Source organism: Bombina bombina, chromosome 2 (assembly GCF_027579735.1).
Source record: "Bombina bombina isolate aBomBom1 chromosome 2, aBomBom1.pri, whole genome shotgun sequence".
NCBI classification, from domain to species: Eukaryota; Metazoa; Chordata; class Amphibia; order Anura; family Bombinatoridae; genus Bombina; species Bombina bombina.
In genome coordinates, this window is record NC_069500.1 from 41,885,131 (window position 1) to 41,905,135 (window position 20,005).

The 20,005-nt window shown below is 42.6% G+C and overlaps 1 protein-coding gene across 2 annotated transcripts in view; it reads right to left on the reverse strand.

Annotated features, from left to right (window-relative positions):
* Window positions 1–20,005, reverse strand: part of TPGS2 (tubulin polyglutamylase complex subunit 2) — a 167,224-nt gene that overhangs the window by 43,328 nt on the left and 103,891 nt on the right. For both annotated transcript variants that reach the window (XM_053701050.1, XM_053701049.1), the window contains exons 5-6: window positions 6,227–6,358; window positions 2,916–3,026 (exon numbers count right to left, since the gene is read on the reverse strand). In XM_053701050.1, coding sequence (XP_053557025.1) covers window positions 2,916–3,026; window positions 6,227–6,358 — 243 coding nt within the window. The remainder of the gene's footprint in view (window positions 1–2,915; window positions 3,027–6,226; window positions 6,359–20,005) is intronic.

The following is a 20,005-nucleotide window of genomic DNA, read 5'->3' on the forward strand; positions in this document are numbered from 1 at the left end:
TCCTGGACGTCTCTTGCCCAAGCCTGGGCGAAGAGAGAAAGTCTGCCCCCCCACTAGATCCGGTCACGGATCGGGGGCTACTCCTTCATGCTGTCTTAGAGGCAGCAGCAGGTTTTTTGGCCTGCTTCCCCTTGTTCCAAGCCTGGTTAGGTCTCCAGACTGGCTTGGACTGGGCAAAATTTCCCTCTTGTTTTGCAGTAGAGGAAGTTGAAGCTGCGCCACTCTTGAAGTTTCTAAAAGAACGAAAATTAGTCTGTTTGGTCCTTAACTTGTTGGACCTATCCTGGGGAAGGGCGTGGCCTTTTCCTCCAGTAATATCAGAAATGATCTCCTTCAGTCCAGGCCCGAATAGGATCTGCCCTAACGTCAGCTGACCAGGATTTAAGCCATAGCGTCCTACGCGCCTGAATGGCAAAACCTGAATTCTTAGCCGTTAGCTTGGTTAAATGAAAAACGGCGTCAGAAATAAATGAATTGGCTAACTTAAGAGCTTTAAGCCTGTCTAGGATATCATCCAACGGGGTCTCCACCTGTAGAGCCTCCTCAAGAGGCTCAAACCAGAAAGCCGCTGCAGCAGTGACTGGGGCAATGCATGCAAGAGGCTGGAGAATAAAACCTTGTTGTATAAAGATTTTCTTAAGGAAACCCTCTAATTTTTTATCCATTGGATCTAGGAAAGCACAACTGTCCTCGACAGGGATAGTTGTACGCTTAGCTAGGGTAGAGACTGCTCCCTCCACCTTAGGGACTGTCTGCCATGAGTCCCGTGTTGCGGCATATATAGGAAACATCTTCTTAAAAGCAGGAGGGGGAGAGAACGGTACACCTGGTCTATCCCATTCCTTAGTAATATTTTCTGAAAACCTCTTAGGGATTGGAAAAACATCAGTGTAAACAGGCACTGCAAAGTATTTGTCCATTTTACACAATTTCTCTGGGACTACAATGGTGTCACAGTCATCCAGAGTCGCTAAAACCTCCCTGAGCAACAAGCGGAGGTGTTCAAGCTTAAATTTAAACGCTGTCATTTCAGAGTTAGATTGAAGTAACGCCTTCCCTGAATCAGAAATGTCACCCACAGATAGAAGCTCTCCTGCTTCGGCTTCTGCACATTGTGAGGGTATATCAGACATAGCTACTAAAGTGTCAGAAAGCTCTGTATTTGTTCTAGCCCTAGAGCTGTCTCGCTTTCCTTGTAACCCTGGCAGTTTGGACAATACCTCTGTGAGGGTATGATTCATAACTGCCGCCATGTCTTGTAAAGTAAACGCATTGGACGCGCCAGATGTACTTGGCGTCACTTGAGCAGGAGATATAGTTCTGACACATTGGGAAAGCTAGGTGGTTTGACCTCCCTTTTGTCAGTCTGAGAAACCTCTGGTGATAAATCTTTAAAAGCCATAATATGGTCTTTATAACTTATAGAAAGGTCAGTGCATTTGGTACACATTCTAAGAGAGGGTTCCACAATGGCTTCTAAACATAATGAACAAGGAGTTTCCTCTATGTCAGACATGTTTAACAGACTAGTAATGAGACCAGCAAGCACTTTAATAAATGTGAAAAAAGCAACTATACAAAAACGGTACTGTGCCTTTAAGAGAAAAAAAACTACCAAATAAACTGCAAAACAGTGTTAAAAAGTAGTAAACTCTACGAAATTTTTACAGTGTATAAGGGACTAAAGCAGCATTGCACCCACTTGCAAATGGATGATTAACCCCTTAGGCCCCAAACCGGATTAGAAAAATGTTAAAACCGTTAACAAACAGTCAAACACACTGCCACAGCTCTGCTGTGGCTCCTACCTGCCCTTAAACACGATTTTTGCAGGAAAAAACCCCATCTATAGTGGTCCTAGATGCCAGAGGACTCCTTTAGGGAAGCTGGATGTCTCAGTCTGAATATCAACTGCGCATTTAGAGCGCGGAAATAGGCCCCTCCCACCATGCACTCAATGTCAGAGGGCCTTAAAAAAGTACTCCTAGGAGTAATCTAACTAGCCATGTGGAAAACTAGGCCCCAAATAAAGATTTATCACCCTCAGAGAAAAAACGTTTTTTCTATAAACCATGCAAACGTTTTTACACTAAGTAATATGAGTATTAAATGAATATTACCCTTTTATGTAAGCATGATCCCAGTCATTGTTAAATCACTGTATCAGGCTTACCTCAAATATACCAGGCACTGTCAGCATTTTCTAGACCAGTGTTTTTCAACCAGTGTGCCGTGGCACACTAGTGTGCCGTGAGAGATCCTCAGGTGTGCCGCGGCAGACTGACAACAGTGCGGGGGTGTCCCTCTTTCAAATTTTTAAATATTAGTAGGTATGTGACAGGCTCATCAGGCATCATTTACAACCATGACATCGACATTCATTCACAGGCAATCATTATGATTGTTTGTGAATGAATGAAAATATGTCATGTTCAGTTTGTAGGAGGCATGGCATGACTGCACAGTACAGTGTGTGTGTGTATATATATATATATATATATATATATATATATATATATATACACACTGTATATATATCCTGTATTATGCTACAATGTGTGTGATTTTGTGAAATTTTGGGATGGTGATGTGCCACAGGATTTTTTAATGTAAAAAAGTGTGCCACGGCAAAAAAAAGGTTGCAAATCACTGTTCTAGACCTTATCATCTCTCTAGAAAAAAATATACTGAGGAGCTATATAGACAGCTCTGCTGTTGGTGTCCTCTTGCAGCTTCCTGTTGGGAAGAATATCCCACAAGTAATGAATGAACCCGTGGACTGGATACACCTTTACAAGAGAAAATAGCCTTGGTCCCAAACGGACAGAAAATGGAAAAGTGCTGTGTTCATTAAGGGGTTAAGCTCCACACGTAGCCCTGCTCTTTACATACATAATGTATATTATTCATCTTACCTGGTCTAAGAGTCTTGTAAACAAGGCAAACTTTCCCATTTCCATTGCATGGATCCAGTTCAAAGATGGCATTCCGCGAGTCAAAGTGAGGCTTCTCTGGGCGACCTTCCACTGCAGAAACAAGAGATTGAAACAATAAGTCAAACAAGTGAATTAAAGGGAGCTCAAAACTGAATTTCACATAAAATGTTTAATTACTTAAAGGGAAAACACTGCAATACATTTCTGTTATTTATTTTTCTCTCTTTTCCTGTAATTTAAATATGAAAATTTTAGTTTTTCCATGGTGAGGCTGTAGTACTTTGTGTGACATTTAGATTCCTCCTATAGATAATACAAACAACAATCTAAAGCCCTTTAAAGGTCTGTCACTGCAAAGCAAAGGGAGTTTTTTTTATTAATTTCTGATGCATATATAAAAAAAATAGGATTTCCCAACTTTATTCCTAATATATATATATTAAACTCTAAAGAAAACTGTAAGGAAAGATTATCTATAAAACATTTCCCAATAAAAACACACACATATATATACACATACACACACACACATATACACATACATACATACACACACATATATACATACACACACATATACATACACACACAGTACATACACAACACATAAGTTATTTTATCCCTAGACACTATGTCAAGTGATGTATTTAATCCTTGCAAAGGGATGGAACACGAAGGTAAAGTACAACCCTTCTGAAGACAAATGCTGCTGATTGGATCAGCGACAGTTTCCACTTGGGACCCACCGGTACTTTATATGTGTTTAACCCTTTTGGGATAGGGTAAAAACATAGCTTTGCAGAGTTGCTGGTGATAAGTTGACAAGCTCTAACAAATTAGACCATGTCATTTTATCACTATAATGCCACTATAACTTAGTACATTTACTATTCTGCTGCCACCCCCTGGGCAACTGTAAAATTGCATTCTCTCAGTCCCTTAGGACAGGGGTGTCCAAACTTTGCTCTCCAGAGGATTTGGAACTACATTTCCGATGATGCTCAGCCAGCATTTTATCTAGCTGAGCATCATGGGAAATGTAGTTCCAAAACCTCTGGAGAGCAAAGTTTGGACACCCCTGCCTTAGGATAAACAAAAACAAAACAAAACAAAAAAGTCTCTCTCTAGAAGAGTTTTTTTTCTTCTTACAATCACCTCCCCTCTGGTGACATTTGATCAGTTGGCCAGTATTAGTAGAAGCTACATGCACATTGTACAAACAATGCCTTACTACAGGTTTCTCGGCTTTATCAGTGTGCTGCATCTATGTACGACCATCATATGAACCATGTGATTTTCTTTCCAATATAGGAACAAACACGTTTAAAGGGACAGTCAACTCCAAAATTTGTATTGTTTAAAAAGATAGATAATCCCTTTATTACCCATTCCCCAGTTTTGCATAACCAACACAGTTATAATAATATACTTTTTACCTCTGTGATTACCTTGTATCTAAGCCTCTGCAGACTGCCCCTTATCACATGACTTTTTATTTATTATCTATTGACTTGCATTTAGTACTGTGTTGTGCACAATGTTATCTATATGGCCCACATGAACTAGCAGTCTCCTGTTGTGAAAAGCAAACACAAAAGCAGAGGCTGTCTGTAGTGGCTTAGAAACAGGCAGAAATGTAGAGGTTTAAATGTTATAAAGTTTATTAATCTAACAATGTCAGTTGTGCAAAGCTGGGGAATGGGTAGTAAAGGTATTATCTATCTTTTTAAATAATAACAATTTTAGTGTTGACTGTCCCTTTAATTAAAAAAAGCACATATTTAGAACAACAATGAAGAGGTCATGTGATCTTTACCCGTTCTACTGTGGGTGAATGTGTTGCTCAGCAATAGGTCACAGCACAGTGACGACATCTATAAACCCATACAGGCCCATTTATCAAGCTCCGTACGGAAGGGCCATGTTTCTGGCGAGTCTTCAGACTAGCCAGAAACACAACTTATGAAGCAGCGGTCTAAAGACCGCTGCTCCATAACCCTGTCTGCCTGCTCTGAGCAGGCGGACAGAAATCGCCGGAAATCAACCCGATCGAATACGATCGGGTTGATTGACACCTCCCTGCTGTTGGCCGCGAGTCAGCAGGGGGGGGGGGGGGCGTTGCACCAGCAGCTCTTGTGAGCTGCTGGTGCAATGTTAAATGCGGAGAGCGTATTGCTCTCCGCATTTAGCGAGGTCTTGCGGACCTGATCCGCAGTGTCGGATCAGGTCCGCAAGACCTTTGATAAATTGGGGCCATAGATTCCTCAATAGGAAAGTTTTTAACAAAAAAAAAGTCCTGGAGAATATATTAAAGGGACATGTAACCCGTTTTTTCTTTCATAATTCAGATAGAGCAGCAGTTTTAAGCAATTTTCTAAATTACTCCTATTATCAATGTTTCTTTGTTTTCTTGGTATCTTTATTTGAAAAAGCAGGAATGTAAGCTTAGATTTATCCACCAATCAGCAAGCATGAACCAAAAATGGGCCAAATCCTAAGCTTATATTTCTGCTTTTCAAATAAAGATACCAAAAGAACAAAGAAAACTGATATTAGGAGTAAATTAGAAACTTGATTAAAATTGCCTGCTCTGTCTGAATCATGAAAGAAAACATTTTGGCTTCATATCCTTTTAAGGAACAATAAACCGTAGTTTTTAAGATATGAGGTTCCCTTTTGTGGCTAATCCTTTTAACTCTTTCACTGCTGGGCCCTTTTCACGCTACTAAGCTAGAGCTATTTTTAGTTGTTTGTATTTACACATAAATTTAGACTTTTTTTTCTGTGAAGAAACTACACAAGTTTTATGTTATTAATTCCAGCAGACTAAGCATTTTTAGAGTGTGGTCACTACGTGTTCCTTTAGCTCTAATGGGGGGGATTAGGGCTCGGTAACAGCTGCCTACCCCTCGGGTTAAACAGCGCTTTAAGTGCTGCTACTGCAGGTTATAACATGCTCACCTGTATCTTACAGGGGTATGCAACAGGGGAGATATGGACACTAGGCTCATAAATGGGAATTCCCTAACTTAGCTGGGAGTACCTGGTTGTCTGTGATGTCACTAGATCTGGATTGGGGCCCTCAGGGTATAGGGATAGGTTATATGACAAAGGGTGTGGAAAAGTAAAGGGTCTATAGCGTATGTGTGTTTATGTCCACAAACTAAAAAATAATTAGGCAGCTTCTAGCATTTGCTTCAGCATATAGTAATGTACCGTTAAAGTGTAATCCTCCTTTTAGTAAAATGAATAGGGAGCATTAATGAAGATTGTTTGTGTGGTTTTTGTACCTTCTTCATCTGTATCGCTGTCCACATCAGCCAGCGTCGGGGCATTTGGCAGGGAGAATGCAGCGCTCCCACCAAGGCGGTTCAGATTTGAGATGCTGTTGATTACCATGGAACCCACCTGTACCGGGTTTTCTGCAAACAACAAATCATTTTTATTGCAAAAACACAGGTGGTAAACTTTTTTTTTTTTTATAAATTACAAATCTGTAAAATGAAGATGTTTCTGATACTATTTTATTCCAATAAAACTGATATTATATAAAAACGTCAGAAGGAGGACCTGATGCTCTTAAGGAGATAGGAAACTCAATGTTTTAATTGTTTTTAAAACTTCAATATATACTAGAAATATTTGTAATAAGTACCTATAAAAAGTTTTCAGCCAGTTTATTGGTATTTGACATAAAAATTCCTTATTTCACCAAACACAGTTTTTAGTTCATTATGGGATAGATTACGAGTGGAGCTGTATTTTTTGCTCCCACTCGTGCATTAACTGCCCTAGAAGTAACCTGACATGAAAATATAAATATTTCACATTCCAGTGATCTTCACATAGCAGAATATGTTCTATTTATTCAAATAAATATATAATATACATTGAAAAACTTAATTTATGCTTACCTGATAAATTTATTTCTCTTGTAGTGTATCCAGTCCACGGATCATCCATTACTTATGGGATATTCTCCTTCCCAACAGGAAGTTGCAAGAGGATCACCCACAGCAGAGCTGCTATATTAGCTCCTCCCCTAACTGTCATATCCAGTCATTCGACCGAAAACAAACAGAGAAAGGAGAAACCATAGGGTGCAGTGGTGACTGTAGTTTAATTAAAATTTAGACCTGCCTTAAAAGGACAGGGCGGGCCGTGGACTGGATACACTACAAGAGAAATAAATTTATCAGGTAAGCATAAATTATGTGTATCCAGTCCACGGATCATCCATTACTTATGGGATACCAATACCAAAGCTAAAGTACACGGATGATGGGAGGGACAAGGCAGGATTAAGCGGAAGGAACCACTGCCTGAAGAACCTTTCTCCCAAAAACAGCCTCCGAAGAAGCAAAAGTATCAAATTTGTAAAATTTGGAAAAAGTGTGAAGCAAAGACCAAGTCGCGGCCTTGCAAATCTGTTCAACAGAGGCCTCATTTTTAAAGGCCCAGGTGGAAGCCACAGCTCTAGTAGAATGAGCTGTAATCCTTTCAGGGGCCTGCTGTCCAGCAGTCTCATAGGCTAGGCGTATTATGCTCCGAAGCCAAAAGGAAAGAGAGGTTGCAGAAGCTTTTTGACCTCTCCTCTGTCCAGAGTAAACGACAAACAGGGTAGATGTTTGACGAAAATCTTTAGTAGCTTGAAAGTAATACTTCAAGGCACGGACTACGTCCAGATTATGTAAAAGACGTTCCTTCTTTGAAGAAGGATTAGGACACAATGATGGAACAACAATCTCTTGATTGATATTCTTGTTAGAAACCACCTTAGGTAAAAACCCAGGTTTTGTACGCAGGACTACCTTATCTGCATGAAAAATCAGATAAGGAGAATTTACATTGTAAGGCAGATAGCTCAGAGACTCTCCGAGCCGAGGAAATAGCCATCAAAAACAGAACTTTCCAAGATAAAAGTTTAATATCAATGGAATGAAGGGGTTCCAACGGAACTCCTTGAAGAACTTTAAGAACCAAGTTTAAGCTCCACGGGGGAGCAACAGGTTTAAAAACAGGCTTAATTCTAACCAAAGCCTGGCAAAATGCCTGGACGTCTGGAACCTCTGCCAGACGCTTGTGCAAAAGAATAGACAGAGCAGAAATATGTCCCATTAAGGAACTAGCTAATAATCCTTTGTCCAAGCCCTCTTGGAGAAAAGACAATATTCTAGGAATCCTAACCTTACTCCATGAGTAATTCTTGGATTCACACCAATAAAGATATTTACTCCATATCTTGTGGTAGATTTTCCTGGTAACAGGCTTTCGTGCCTGTATTAAAGTATCAATGACTGACTCGGAGAAGCCACGCTTTGATAGAATCAAGCGTTCAATCTCCATGCAGTCAGTCTCAGAGAAATTAGATTTGGATGATTGAAAGGACCTTGTATCAGAAGGTCCTGTCTTAGAGGCAGAGTCCATGGTGGAAAGGATGACATGACCACTAGGTCTGCATACCAAGTCCTGCGTGGCCACACAGGTGCTATCAGAATCACTGATGCTCTCTCCTGTTTGATTTTGGCAATCAGTCGAGGGAGCAGAGGAAACGGTGGAAACACATAAGCCAGGTTGAAGAACCAAGGCGCTGCTAGAGCATCTATCAGCGTCGCTTCTGGGTCCCTGGACCTGGATCCGTAACAAGGAAGCTTGGCGTTCTGGCGAGACGTCATGAGATCCAACTCTGGTTTGCCCCAACGATGAATCAACTGAGCAAACACCTCCGGATGGAGTTCCCACTCCCCCGGATGGAAAATCTGACGACTTAGAAAATCCGCCTCCCAGTTCTCCACGCCTGGGATATGGATTGCTGACAGGTGGAAAGAGTGGTACTCTGCCCAGCGAATTATATTTGAGACTTCTAACATCGCTAGGGAACTCCTGGTTCCCCCTTGATGGTTGATGTAAGCCACAGTCATGATGTTGTCCGACTGAAATCTGATGAACCTCAGTGTTGCTAACTGAGGCCAAGCCAGAAGAGCATTGAATATCGCTCTTAACTCCAGAATATTTATTGGAAGGAGTTTCTCCTCCTGAGTCCACGATCCCTGTGCCTTCAGGGAATTCCAGACTGCACCCCAACCTAGAAGGCTGGCATCTGTTGTTACAATTGTCCAATCTGGCCTGCGAAAGGTCATACCCTTGGACAGGTGTACCCGAGACAACCACCAGAGAAGAGAATCTCTGGTCTCTTGATCCAGATTTAGCAGAGGGGACAAATCTGTGTAATCCCCATTCCACTGACTCAGCATGCATAATTGCCGCTACCATTAAGCCGATTACCTCCATACACTGAGCTACCGAAGGGCGCGGAATGGAGTGAAGAACACGGCAAGCATTTAGAAGTTTTGATAACCTGGACTCCGTCAGGTAAATTTTCATTTCTACAGAATCTATAAGAGTCCCTAAGAAGGAGACTCTTGTGAGTGGGGATAGAGAACTCTTTTCCTCGTTCACTTTCCACCCGTGCGACCTCAGAAATGCCAGAACTATCTCTGTATGAGACTTGGCAACTTGAAAGCTTGACGCCTGTATCAGGATGTCGTCTAGACACGGAGCCACCGCTATGCCTCGCGGTCTTAGAACCGCCAGAAGTGAGCCCAGAACCTTTGTAAAGATTCTTGGGGCTGTAGCCAACCCGAAGGGAAGAGCTACAAATTGGTAATGCCTGTCTAGAAAGGCAAACCTTAGAAACCGATGATGATCTTTGTGAATCGGTATGTGAAGGTAGGCATCCTTTAAGTCCACTGTGGTCATGTACTGACCTTCTTGGAGCATGGGTAGGATGGTCCGAATAGTTTCCATTTTGAAAGATGGAACTCTGAGGAATTTGTTTAAGATCTTTAGATCCAAAATTGGTCTGAAGGTTCCCTCTTTTTTGGGAACGACAAACAGATTCGAATAAAAACCCTGTCCTTGTTCCGTCCGCGGAACTGGATGGATCACTCCCATAACTAGGAGGTCTTGCACACAGCGTAGGAATGCCTCTTTCTTTATCTGATTTGCAAATAGCCTTGAAAGATGAAATCTCCCTTGTGGAGGGGAAGCTTTGAAGTCCAGAAGATATCCCTGAGATATGATCTCCAACACCCAAGGATCCTGAACATCTCTTGCCCACGCCTGGGCGAAGAGAGAAAGTCTGCCCCCTACTAGATCCATCGCCGGATAGGGGGCCGTTCCTTCATGCTGTCTTAGAGGCAGCAGCAGGCTTTCTGGCCTGCTTGCCTTTGTTCCAGGACTGGTTAGGTTTCCAGGCCTGCTTAGATTGAGCAATAGTTCCCTCTTGTTTTGAAGCAGAGGAAGTTGATGCTGCACCTGCCTTGAAATTTCGAAAGGCACGAAAATTAGACTGTTTGGCCTTTGCTTTGGCCCTGTCCTGAGGAGGGGTGTGACCCTTACCTCCAGTAATGTCAGCAATAATTTCCTTCAAACCAGGCCCGAATAAAGGTCTGCCCCTTGAAAGGAATGTTGAGTAATTTAGACTTCGAAGTCACGTCAGCTGACCAGGATTTAAGCCATAGCGCCCTACGCCGTTAGTTTAGTCAAATGAACAATGGCATCAGAAACAAATGAGTTAGCTAGCTTAAGAGTTCTAAGCTTGTCAATAATTCCAGTCAATGGATCTGTATGGATGGCCTCTTCCAGGGCCTCAAACCAGAATGCCGCCGCGGCCGTGACAGGCGCAATGCATGCAAGGGGCTGTAAAATAAAACCTTGTTGAATAAACATTTTCTTAAGGTAACCCTCCAATTTTTTATCCATTGGATCTGAAAAAGCACAACTGTCCTCAACCGGGATAGTAGTACGCTTTGCTAAAGTAGAAACTGCTCCCTCCACCTTAGGGACCGTCTGCCATAAGTCCTGTGTAGTGGCGTCTATTGGAAACATTTTTCTAAATATAGGAGGTGGGGAAAAAGGCACACCCGGTCTATCCCACTCCTTGCTAATAATTTCTGTAAGCCTTTTAGGTATAGGAAAAACATCAGTACACACCGGTACCGCATAGTATTTATCCAGTCTACACAATTTCTCTTGTACTGCAACTGTGTTACAGTCATTCAGAGCAGCTAATACCTCCCCAAGCAACACACGGAGGTTCTCAAGCTTAAATTTAAAATTAGAAATCTCTGAATCAGGATTCCCCGAATCAGAGATGTCACCCACAGACTGAAGCTCTCCGTCCTCATGATCTGCATATTGTGACGCAGTATCAGACATGGCCCTTACAGCATCTGCGCGCTCTGTATTTCTCCTAACCCCAGAGCAATCGCGCTTGCCTCTTAATTCAGGCAACCTGGATAATACCTCTGACAGGGTATTATTCATGATTGCAGCCATGTCCTGCAAGGTAATCGCTATGGGCGTCCCTGATGTAATTGGCGCCATATTAGCGTGCATCCCCTGAGCGGGAGGCGAAGGGTCTGACACGTGGGGAGAGTTAGTCGGCATAAATTCCCCCTCGTCAGAATCTTCTGGTGATATTTCTTTTATAGTTAAAGACTGATCTTTACTGTTTAAGGTGAAATCAATACATTTAGTACACATTCTCCTATGGGGCTCCACCATGGCTTTCAAACATAATGAACAAGTAGTTTCCTCTGTGTCAGACATGTTTAAACAGACTAGCAATGAGACTAGCAAGCTTGGAAAACACTTTAAACAAGTTTACAAGCAATATAAAAAACGTTACTGCACCTTTAAGAAACACAAATTTTGTCAAAATTTGAAATAACAGTGAAAAAAGGCAGTTACACTAACGAAATTTTAAGTGTATGTAACAAGTTAGCAGAGCATTGCACCCACTTGCAAATGGATGATTAACCCCTTAATACCCAAAAAATAATAAAAGACAAAAACTTTTTTTTTTCAAACAGTCACAACAACTGCCACAGCTCTACTGTGGCTTTTTACCTCCCTCAAAAACGACTTTGAAGCCTTTTGAGCCCTCCAAAGATGTCCTGGATCATGCAGGAAGAAGCTGGATGTCTGCGTCTGTAATTTTTGCTGTGCAAAAAAAACGGCAAAATAGGCCCCTCCCACTCATATTACAACAGTGGAAAGCCTAAGGAAACTGTTTCTAGGCCAAATTCAAGCCAGCCATGTGGAAAAAAACTAGGCCCCAATAAATTTTATCATCAAATACATATAAAAACGATTAAACATGCCAGCAAACGTTTTATATTACATTTTTATAAGAGTATGCATCTCTATTAATAAGCCTGATACCAGTAGCTATCACTGCATTTAAGGCTTTACTTACATTAGTTCGGTATCAGCAGCATTTTCTAGCAAATTCCATCCCTAGAAAAATATTAACTGCACATACCTTATTGTAGGAAAACCTGCACGCCATTCCCTCTCTGAAGTTACCTCACTCCTCAGAATATGTGAGAACAGCCATGGATCTTAGTTACTTCTGCTAAGATCATAGAAAACGCAGGCAGATTCTTCTTCTAAATACTGCCTGAGATAAACAGTACACTCCGGCACCATTTAAAAATAACAAACTTTTGATTGAAGAATAAACTAAGTATAAAACACCACACTCCTCTTACGACCTCCATCTTGGTTGAGGCTTGCAAGAGAATGACTGGATATGACAGTTAGGGGAGGAGCTAATATAGCAGCTCTGCTGTGGGTGATCCTCTTGCAACTTCCTGTTGGGAAGGAGAATATCCCATAAGTAATGGATGATCGGTGGACTGGATACACTTAACAAGAGAAATTTGTATTTACGGAGTTATACACTTACTACAAATTTGTATTAAGAATAAAACACTTTCGGCTAGATTTAGAGTTTTGTCTGTAAAGACCCGCGTAGCTAACGCCGCTTTTTTTCCCAACGCACCCTTAAGACAACGCTGGTATTGAGAGTTGTCTGAAGGGCTGCGTTGGGCTCCAAAAAGGGTGCGTTGAGCCTAATGTACCGCCACTTCAACCCTCAATACCAGCGTTGCTTACGGTAGCGGTAAGCAGCTAAAACGTGCTCGTGCACGATTCCCCCATAGGAAACAATGGGGCAGTTTGGGATGAAAAAAAACCTAACACCTGCAAAAAAGCAGCGTTCAGCTCCCAACGCAGCCCCATTGTTTCCTATGGGGAAACACTCTCTAAGTCTGCACCTAACACCCTAACATGAACCCGAGTCTAAACACCCCTAACCTTACACTTATTAACCCCTAATCTGCTGCCCCCGCTATCGCTGACCCCTGCATATTATTATTAACCCCTAATCTGCCGCTCCGTACACCGCCGCAACCTACATTATACCTATGTACCCCTAATCTGCTGCCCCTAACATCGCCGACCCCTATATTATATTTATTAACCCCTAATCTGCCCCCCCCCAACATCGCCGCTACCTTACCTACACTTATTAACCCCAAATCTGCCGTCCGGACCTCGCCGCTACTCTAATAAATGTATTAACCCCTAAACCGCCGCACTCCCGCCTCGCAAACCCTATAATAAATAGTATTAACCCCTAATCTGCCCTCCCCAACGTCGCCGCCACCTAACTTCAAGTATTAACCCCTAATCTGCCGACCGGACCTCGCCGCTACTCTAATAAATGTATTAACCCCTAAAGCTAAGTCTTACCCTAACCCTAACACCCCCCCTAAATTAAATATAATTTTAATCTAACGAAATAAATTAAATCTTATTAACTAAAGTATTCCTATTTAAAGCTAAATACTTACCTGTAAAATAAACCCTAATATAGCTACAATATAACGAATAATTATATTGTAGCTATTTTAGGATTTATATTTATTTTACAGGCAACTTTGTATTTATTTAAACTAGGTACAATAGCTAATAAATAGTTATTTACTATTTCATAGCTACCTAGTTAAAATAGTTACAAAATTACCTGTAAAATAAATCCTAACCTAAGTTACAATTAAACCTAACACTACACTATCAATAAATAAATTAAATCAATTAACTACAAGTACCTGCAATTACCTACAATTAAATAAACTAAACTAAATTACAAAAAAAACAAACACTAAATTACACAAAATAAAAAAAAGATTACAAGAATTTTAAGCTAATTACACCTACTCTAAGCCCCCTAATAAAATAACAAAGCCCCCCAAAATAAAAAAAATTCCCTACCCTAATCTAAATTAAAAAAGTTAACAGCTCTATTACCAGCCCTTAAAAGGGCTTTTTGCGGGGCATGCCACAAAGAAATCAGCTCTTTTGCCTGTAAAAAAAAACACAATACCACCCCCCAACATTACAACCCACCACCCACATACCCCTACTCTAACCCAAACCCCCCTTAAATAAACCTAACACTACCCCCCTGAAGATCTCCCTACCTTGAGTCGTGTTCACCCAGCTGGGCACCGATGGACCAAAAGAGGACATCCGGAGCGGCAGAAGTCTTCATCCTATTCCGGCAGAAGAGGACATCCGGACCGGTAGACATCTTCATCCAAGCGGCATCTTCTATCTTCATCCATCCGGAGCGGAGCCATCTTCTTCCAGCCGACGCGGATCCATCCTTCTTCCACGACGCCTACTCGCCGAATGAAGGTTCCTTTAAATGACGTCATCCAAGATGGCGTCCCTCGAATTCCGATTGGCTGATAGGAAGGTAGGGAGCTCTTCAGGGGGGTAGTGTTAGGTTTATTTAAGGGGGGTTTGGGTTAGAGTAGGGGTATGTGGGTGGTGGGTTGTAATGTTGGGGGGTGGTATTGTGTTTTTTTTTTCCAGGCAAAAGAGCTGATTTCTTTGGAGCATGCCCCGCAAAAAGCCCTTTTAAGGGCTGGTAATAGAGCTGTTAACTTTTTTAATTTAGATTAGGGTAGGGAATTTTTTTTATTTTGGGGGACTTTGTTATTTTATTAGGGGGCTTAGAGTAGGTGTAATTAGCTTAAAATTCTTGTAATCTTTTTTATTTTTTGTAATTTAGTGTTTGTTTTTTTTGTAATTTAGTTTATTTTATTTAATTGTTAGGGTTAGGGTAAGACTTAGCTTTAGGGGTTAATACATTTATTAGAGTAGCGGCGAGGTCCGGTCGGCAGATTAGGGGTTAATACTTGAAGTTAGGTGGCGGCGATGTTAGGGAGGGCAGATTAGGGGTTAATACTATTTATTATAGGGTTTGCGAGGCGGGAGTGCGGCGGTTTAGGGGTTAATACATTTATTAGAGTAGCGGCGAGGTCCGGTTGGCAAATTAGGGGTTAATAAGTGTAGGTAAGGTAGCGGCGACGTTGGGGGGGGTAGATTAGGGGTTAATAAATATTATGTAGGTGTCGGCAATGTTAGGGGCAGCAGATTAGGGGTTCATAGGGATAATGTAGGTGGCGGCGGTGTGCGGTCGGCAGATTAGGGGTTAAAAATATTTATTATAGTGGCGGCGATGTAGGGGGACCTCGGTTTAGGGGTACATAGGTAGTTTATGGGTGTTAGTGTACTTTATAGCACAGTAGTTAAGAGCTTTATAAACCGGAGTTAGCCCAGAAAGCTCTTAACTACTGACTTTTTTCTGTGGCTGGAGTCTTGTCGGTAGAGGGTCTACCGCTCACTTCAGCCAAGATGCTAAATACCAGTGTTAGGCAGATCCCGTTGAAAAGATAGGATACGCAACTGGCGTAAGGGGATCTGCGGTATGGAAAAGTCGCGGCTTGAAAGTGAGCGTTAGACCCTTTCCTGCCTGACTCTAAATACCAGCGGCCGGCCAAAACCAGCGTTAGGACCCCTTAACGCTGCTTTTGACGGCTAACGCAGAACTCTAAATCTAGCCGTTAGTATAGAAACACACATACCTTACACACACCCACCTTACACACTCCACACCCCCCCACACACACCTCACAGAAACACGCATACCACACACCCCCCTTAAACCCACACATACCTCACACACTCCACACCTCACACAAACACACATACCACCCCCCTACACACACCTCACAGAAACACACACCTCACACTTCACAGAAACACATACCTCACACAATCTACACCTCACAAACACACACACCATACACACCCCACACAAACACACATACCACCCCTCTACACCCCCCCCAAACACTCCACACCTCACACAAACACACACCTCACACAAACACACATACCACCCCACTTACACTCCCTACACACACACCTCACAGAAACACACATACCTCACACACTCCACACCACACAGAAACACACATACCACACACACCCTTATACCCCCCATACACCTCACAGAAACACATACCCCACACACACCTTACACAGTCCACACACCCCACACACACAACTTACACACCCCACACCTCACAGAAACACACATACCTCACACACACCTCACACAACCCACACCTCACAGAAACACACATACCACACACCCCTGTTATACCCCCCCACACACACACCTCACAGAAACACACATACCTCACAAACACACACAACTTACACACCCCACACCTCACAGAAACACACATACCACACACCCCTGTTATACCCCCCACACACACCTCACAGAAACACACATACCTCACACACTCCACACTTCAAACAAACACACACACCTTACACACTCCACACACACACCCCACACAGACACACACTCCATGCACCCATACACATGTAAAGCTGTGTGTATGCCACTAAACGGTAATAACTTTTTCTAGAACCATTTTTGATGAAATAGGTTAAGCACATAGATTAAGCCAAGTTCAGAGCAACAGTGCACTGCTGGGAGCATGTCAGGTGAGCCAATGGCAAGAGGCATATGTGTGTAGCCAAAAATCACCAGTAGTTCATTGCTGCGCCTGAGCTTACCTCCCTGCTTTTCAACAAAGGATACCAAAAGAACAAAGTAAATCTGATAATAGAAGTAAATTGAAAAGTATATAAAAATTACACGCTGTGTCTCAAACATAAAAGTTACATTTTGACTTTAAGAAGTCTTATTGCTTCAATATACGTCAAAACCTCTAAAATCCCATAATGTAAATTGTCCAAATGTAAAATCTAAACAGATGTTTGTGAAGACAGCAATAGAACACCAATAAATGATCTGTTCATAATGAATGTGTAGGTTTGAGCAAAGAAAGTAAAGATTCTTTATGTGAGAAAAAAGCCAAGTAAAGGTATAATATAAAAGGTCAAGTGTGTTTGTCCGAAGCTGTCATGCGCAGTAAAGACAGCACAAGGACAAACACACCTGGCCTTAGAGTCTACCTGATCTGCTGCGGCACGGTGACGGTGGACGGAAGTGGGCATGACGAGAGCAAAATAGAGGGGGGGAGAGAGCAAAATAGAGGGGAAAGAGCAAAAGAGAGGGGGAGAGAGAGAGCAAAAGAGAGGGGGAGAGAGAGAGCAAAAGAGAGGGGGAGAGAGAGAGAGCAAAAGAGAGGGAAAGAGAGTGAGCAAAAGAAGAGAGGGGAGAGAGAGCAATAGAGAGGGGAGAGAGAGAGCAAAAGAGAGGGAAGAGAGAGAGCGCAAAAGAGAGGGGGGAGAGAGAGCGCAAAAGAGAGGGGGGAGAGAGAGCGCAAAAGAGAGGGGGGAGAGAGAGCGCAAAAGAGAGGGGGGAGAGAGAGCGCAAAAGAGAGGGGGGAGAGAGAGCGCAAAAGAGAGGGGGGAGAGAGAGCGCAAAAGAGAGGGGGGAGAGAGAGCGCAAAAGAGAGGGGGGAGAGAGAGCGCAAAAGAGAGGGGGGAGAGAGAGCGCAAAAGAGAGGGGGGAGAGAGAGTGCAAAAGAGAGGGGGGAGAGAGAGTGCAAAAGAGAGGGGGGAGAGAGAGTGCAAAAGAGAGGGGGGAGAGAGAGTGCAAAAGAGAGGGGGGAGAGAGAGTGCAAAAGAGAGGGGGAGAGAGAAAATAAGAGGGGGAAAGAGAGAGCGTAAAAGAAAGGGGGAGAAAGAGAGCACAAAAGAGAGGGGGAGAGAGAGAGCGCAAAAGAGAGGGGGAGAGAGAGAGAGCAAAAGAGAGGGGGAGAGAGAGAGAGAGTGTAAAAGAGAGGGGGGAGAGAGGGAGCAAAAGAGAGAGAGGGGAGAGAGAAAGAGCGCAAAAGAGAGGGGGGGGAGAGAGAGAGAGAGAGAGAGAGAGAGAGCGCAAAAGAGAGGGGGAGAGAGAGAGAGAGCGCAAAAGAGAGGGGGAGAGAGAGAGAGCAAAAGAGAGGGGGGAGAGAGAGAGCGCAAAAGAGAGGGGGAGAGAGAGAGCAAAAGAGAAAGAGAAGAGAGAGCTCAAAAAAGAGGGGGGAGAGCGCAAAAAAGAGGAGGGGGAGAGAGAGAGAGCGCAAATGAGAGGGGGAGAGAGAGAGAGCGCAAAAGAGAGGGGGGAGAGAGCGCAAAAGAGAGGGAGAAGAGTGAGCTCAAAAAGAGGGGGGAGAGCGCAAAAAAGAGGAGGGAGAGAGAGAGCGCAAAAGAGGGAGGGAGAGAGAGAGCGCAAAAGAGAGAGGGGGAGAGAGAGCGCAAAAGAGAGGGAGAAGAGTGAGCTCAAAAAGAGGGGGGAGAGCGCAAAAAAGAGGAGGGAGAGAGAGAGCGCAAAAGAGGGAGGGAGAGAGAGAGCGCAAAAGAGAGAGGGGGAGAGAGAGCGCAAAAGAGAGAGGGGGAGAGAGAGCAAAAGAGAGGGGGGAGAGAGAGAACAAAAGAGAGGGGAGAGAGAGAGCAAAAGAGAGGGGGGAGAGAGAGCAAAAGAGAGGGGGGAGAGAGAGCAAAAGAGAGGGGGGAGAGAGAGCAAAAGAGAGGGGGGAGAGAGAGCAAAAGAGAGGGAAAAGAGAGAGGAGAGAGAGCAAGAGAGGGGGGAGAGAGAGAGCAAAAGAGAGGGGGGAGAGAGAGAGAGCAAAATAGAGAGGGGAAAGAGCAAAAGAGAGGGGAGAGAGAGCAAGAGAGGGGGGAGAGAGAGAGCAAAAGAGAGGGGGGAGAGAGAGAGCAAAAGAGAGGTGGAGCGAGAGAGCGCAAAAGAGAGGGGGAGAGAGAGCAAAAGAGAGGGGGAGAGAGAGCGCAAGGGGTGGGACCGATGTACTGCAAACAATGGCCCGTGTGAACGGGCTTTAGGACTTTATATATATATATATATATATATATATATATATAAACACACATACAGTGTCAAACACACCCACACACACACACACATATATATATATATATATATATATATATATATATATATATATATAAAGATTTCTTACCCCAACAACAAAGATACATCTACGTTATTCTCAGACTAATCTTTTGTTAAATGCTTTATTGTATTTAGCATTTATTGAGTGTTTAATGATCCTTTAAAAGGACACAGAGGTCCCTTTGTCAGACATCAGGTGTGAGCAAAATACACATCAGATACATCAACCTCGCCATTGGTGGAATATTTCATATTGGTAGTGATGCACATTGGGTCATGTGATGTAACGCACTCTATGCTTGTGCATTTGGATCCTTTGTTTAAAATGTTTTGCATTGTCACACATCGTGCCTAAACTAATAGAAAAGCAAAAATATAGCTATAGAGAATTTTTGCATATTTATTAATAATACTTATTTATCCTTTTACCCATCCACTCTAATCCTTATTAGCTTTAGAACACATTCAAATGGGCTTTGTTTTATTCTCAGGAAATACTGCTATATATTATTTTGAAACAATCCAAAAGCAAAGAGCAGTTACAAAGTGCCAGATAATTCTCTTCTAACTCTACTCCTTTACAGACGTTACTCATCATTAAAGGGACGGTAAAGACTAAAATAGTCTATAATGCATTTTGCAGAGCACTAGTTAATCATATACTTTTTGAATTTGAAGTTAATAGGAAATACAGTGCTGAGTACATCGGATCACGCACTATACATCAGGAAGTCAACATTTTACAACGTTTTTTACAAATGTTTAAAACTAATAGATTTTAAAATGCACTTTTTAGAAGCAACAAAGAAAAAATAATTTTGTGTTTCTTTTATTGCGGTTGCATCCCTAAACCACTTCAGAACAAAACGTACAGCATTCTGACACATAAAGTACACGGTTCCCAGCTTAATATTTAATTATTATCCAGTAAAGTCTGGGGCATATCTGAAAACAGCCTGCAGTGTGTTCTGTGCTATGAGCGAGTGATCAG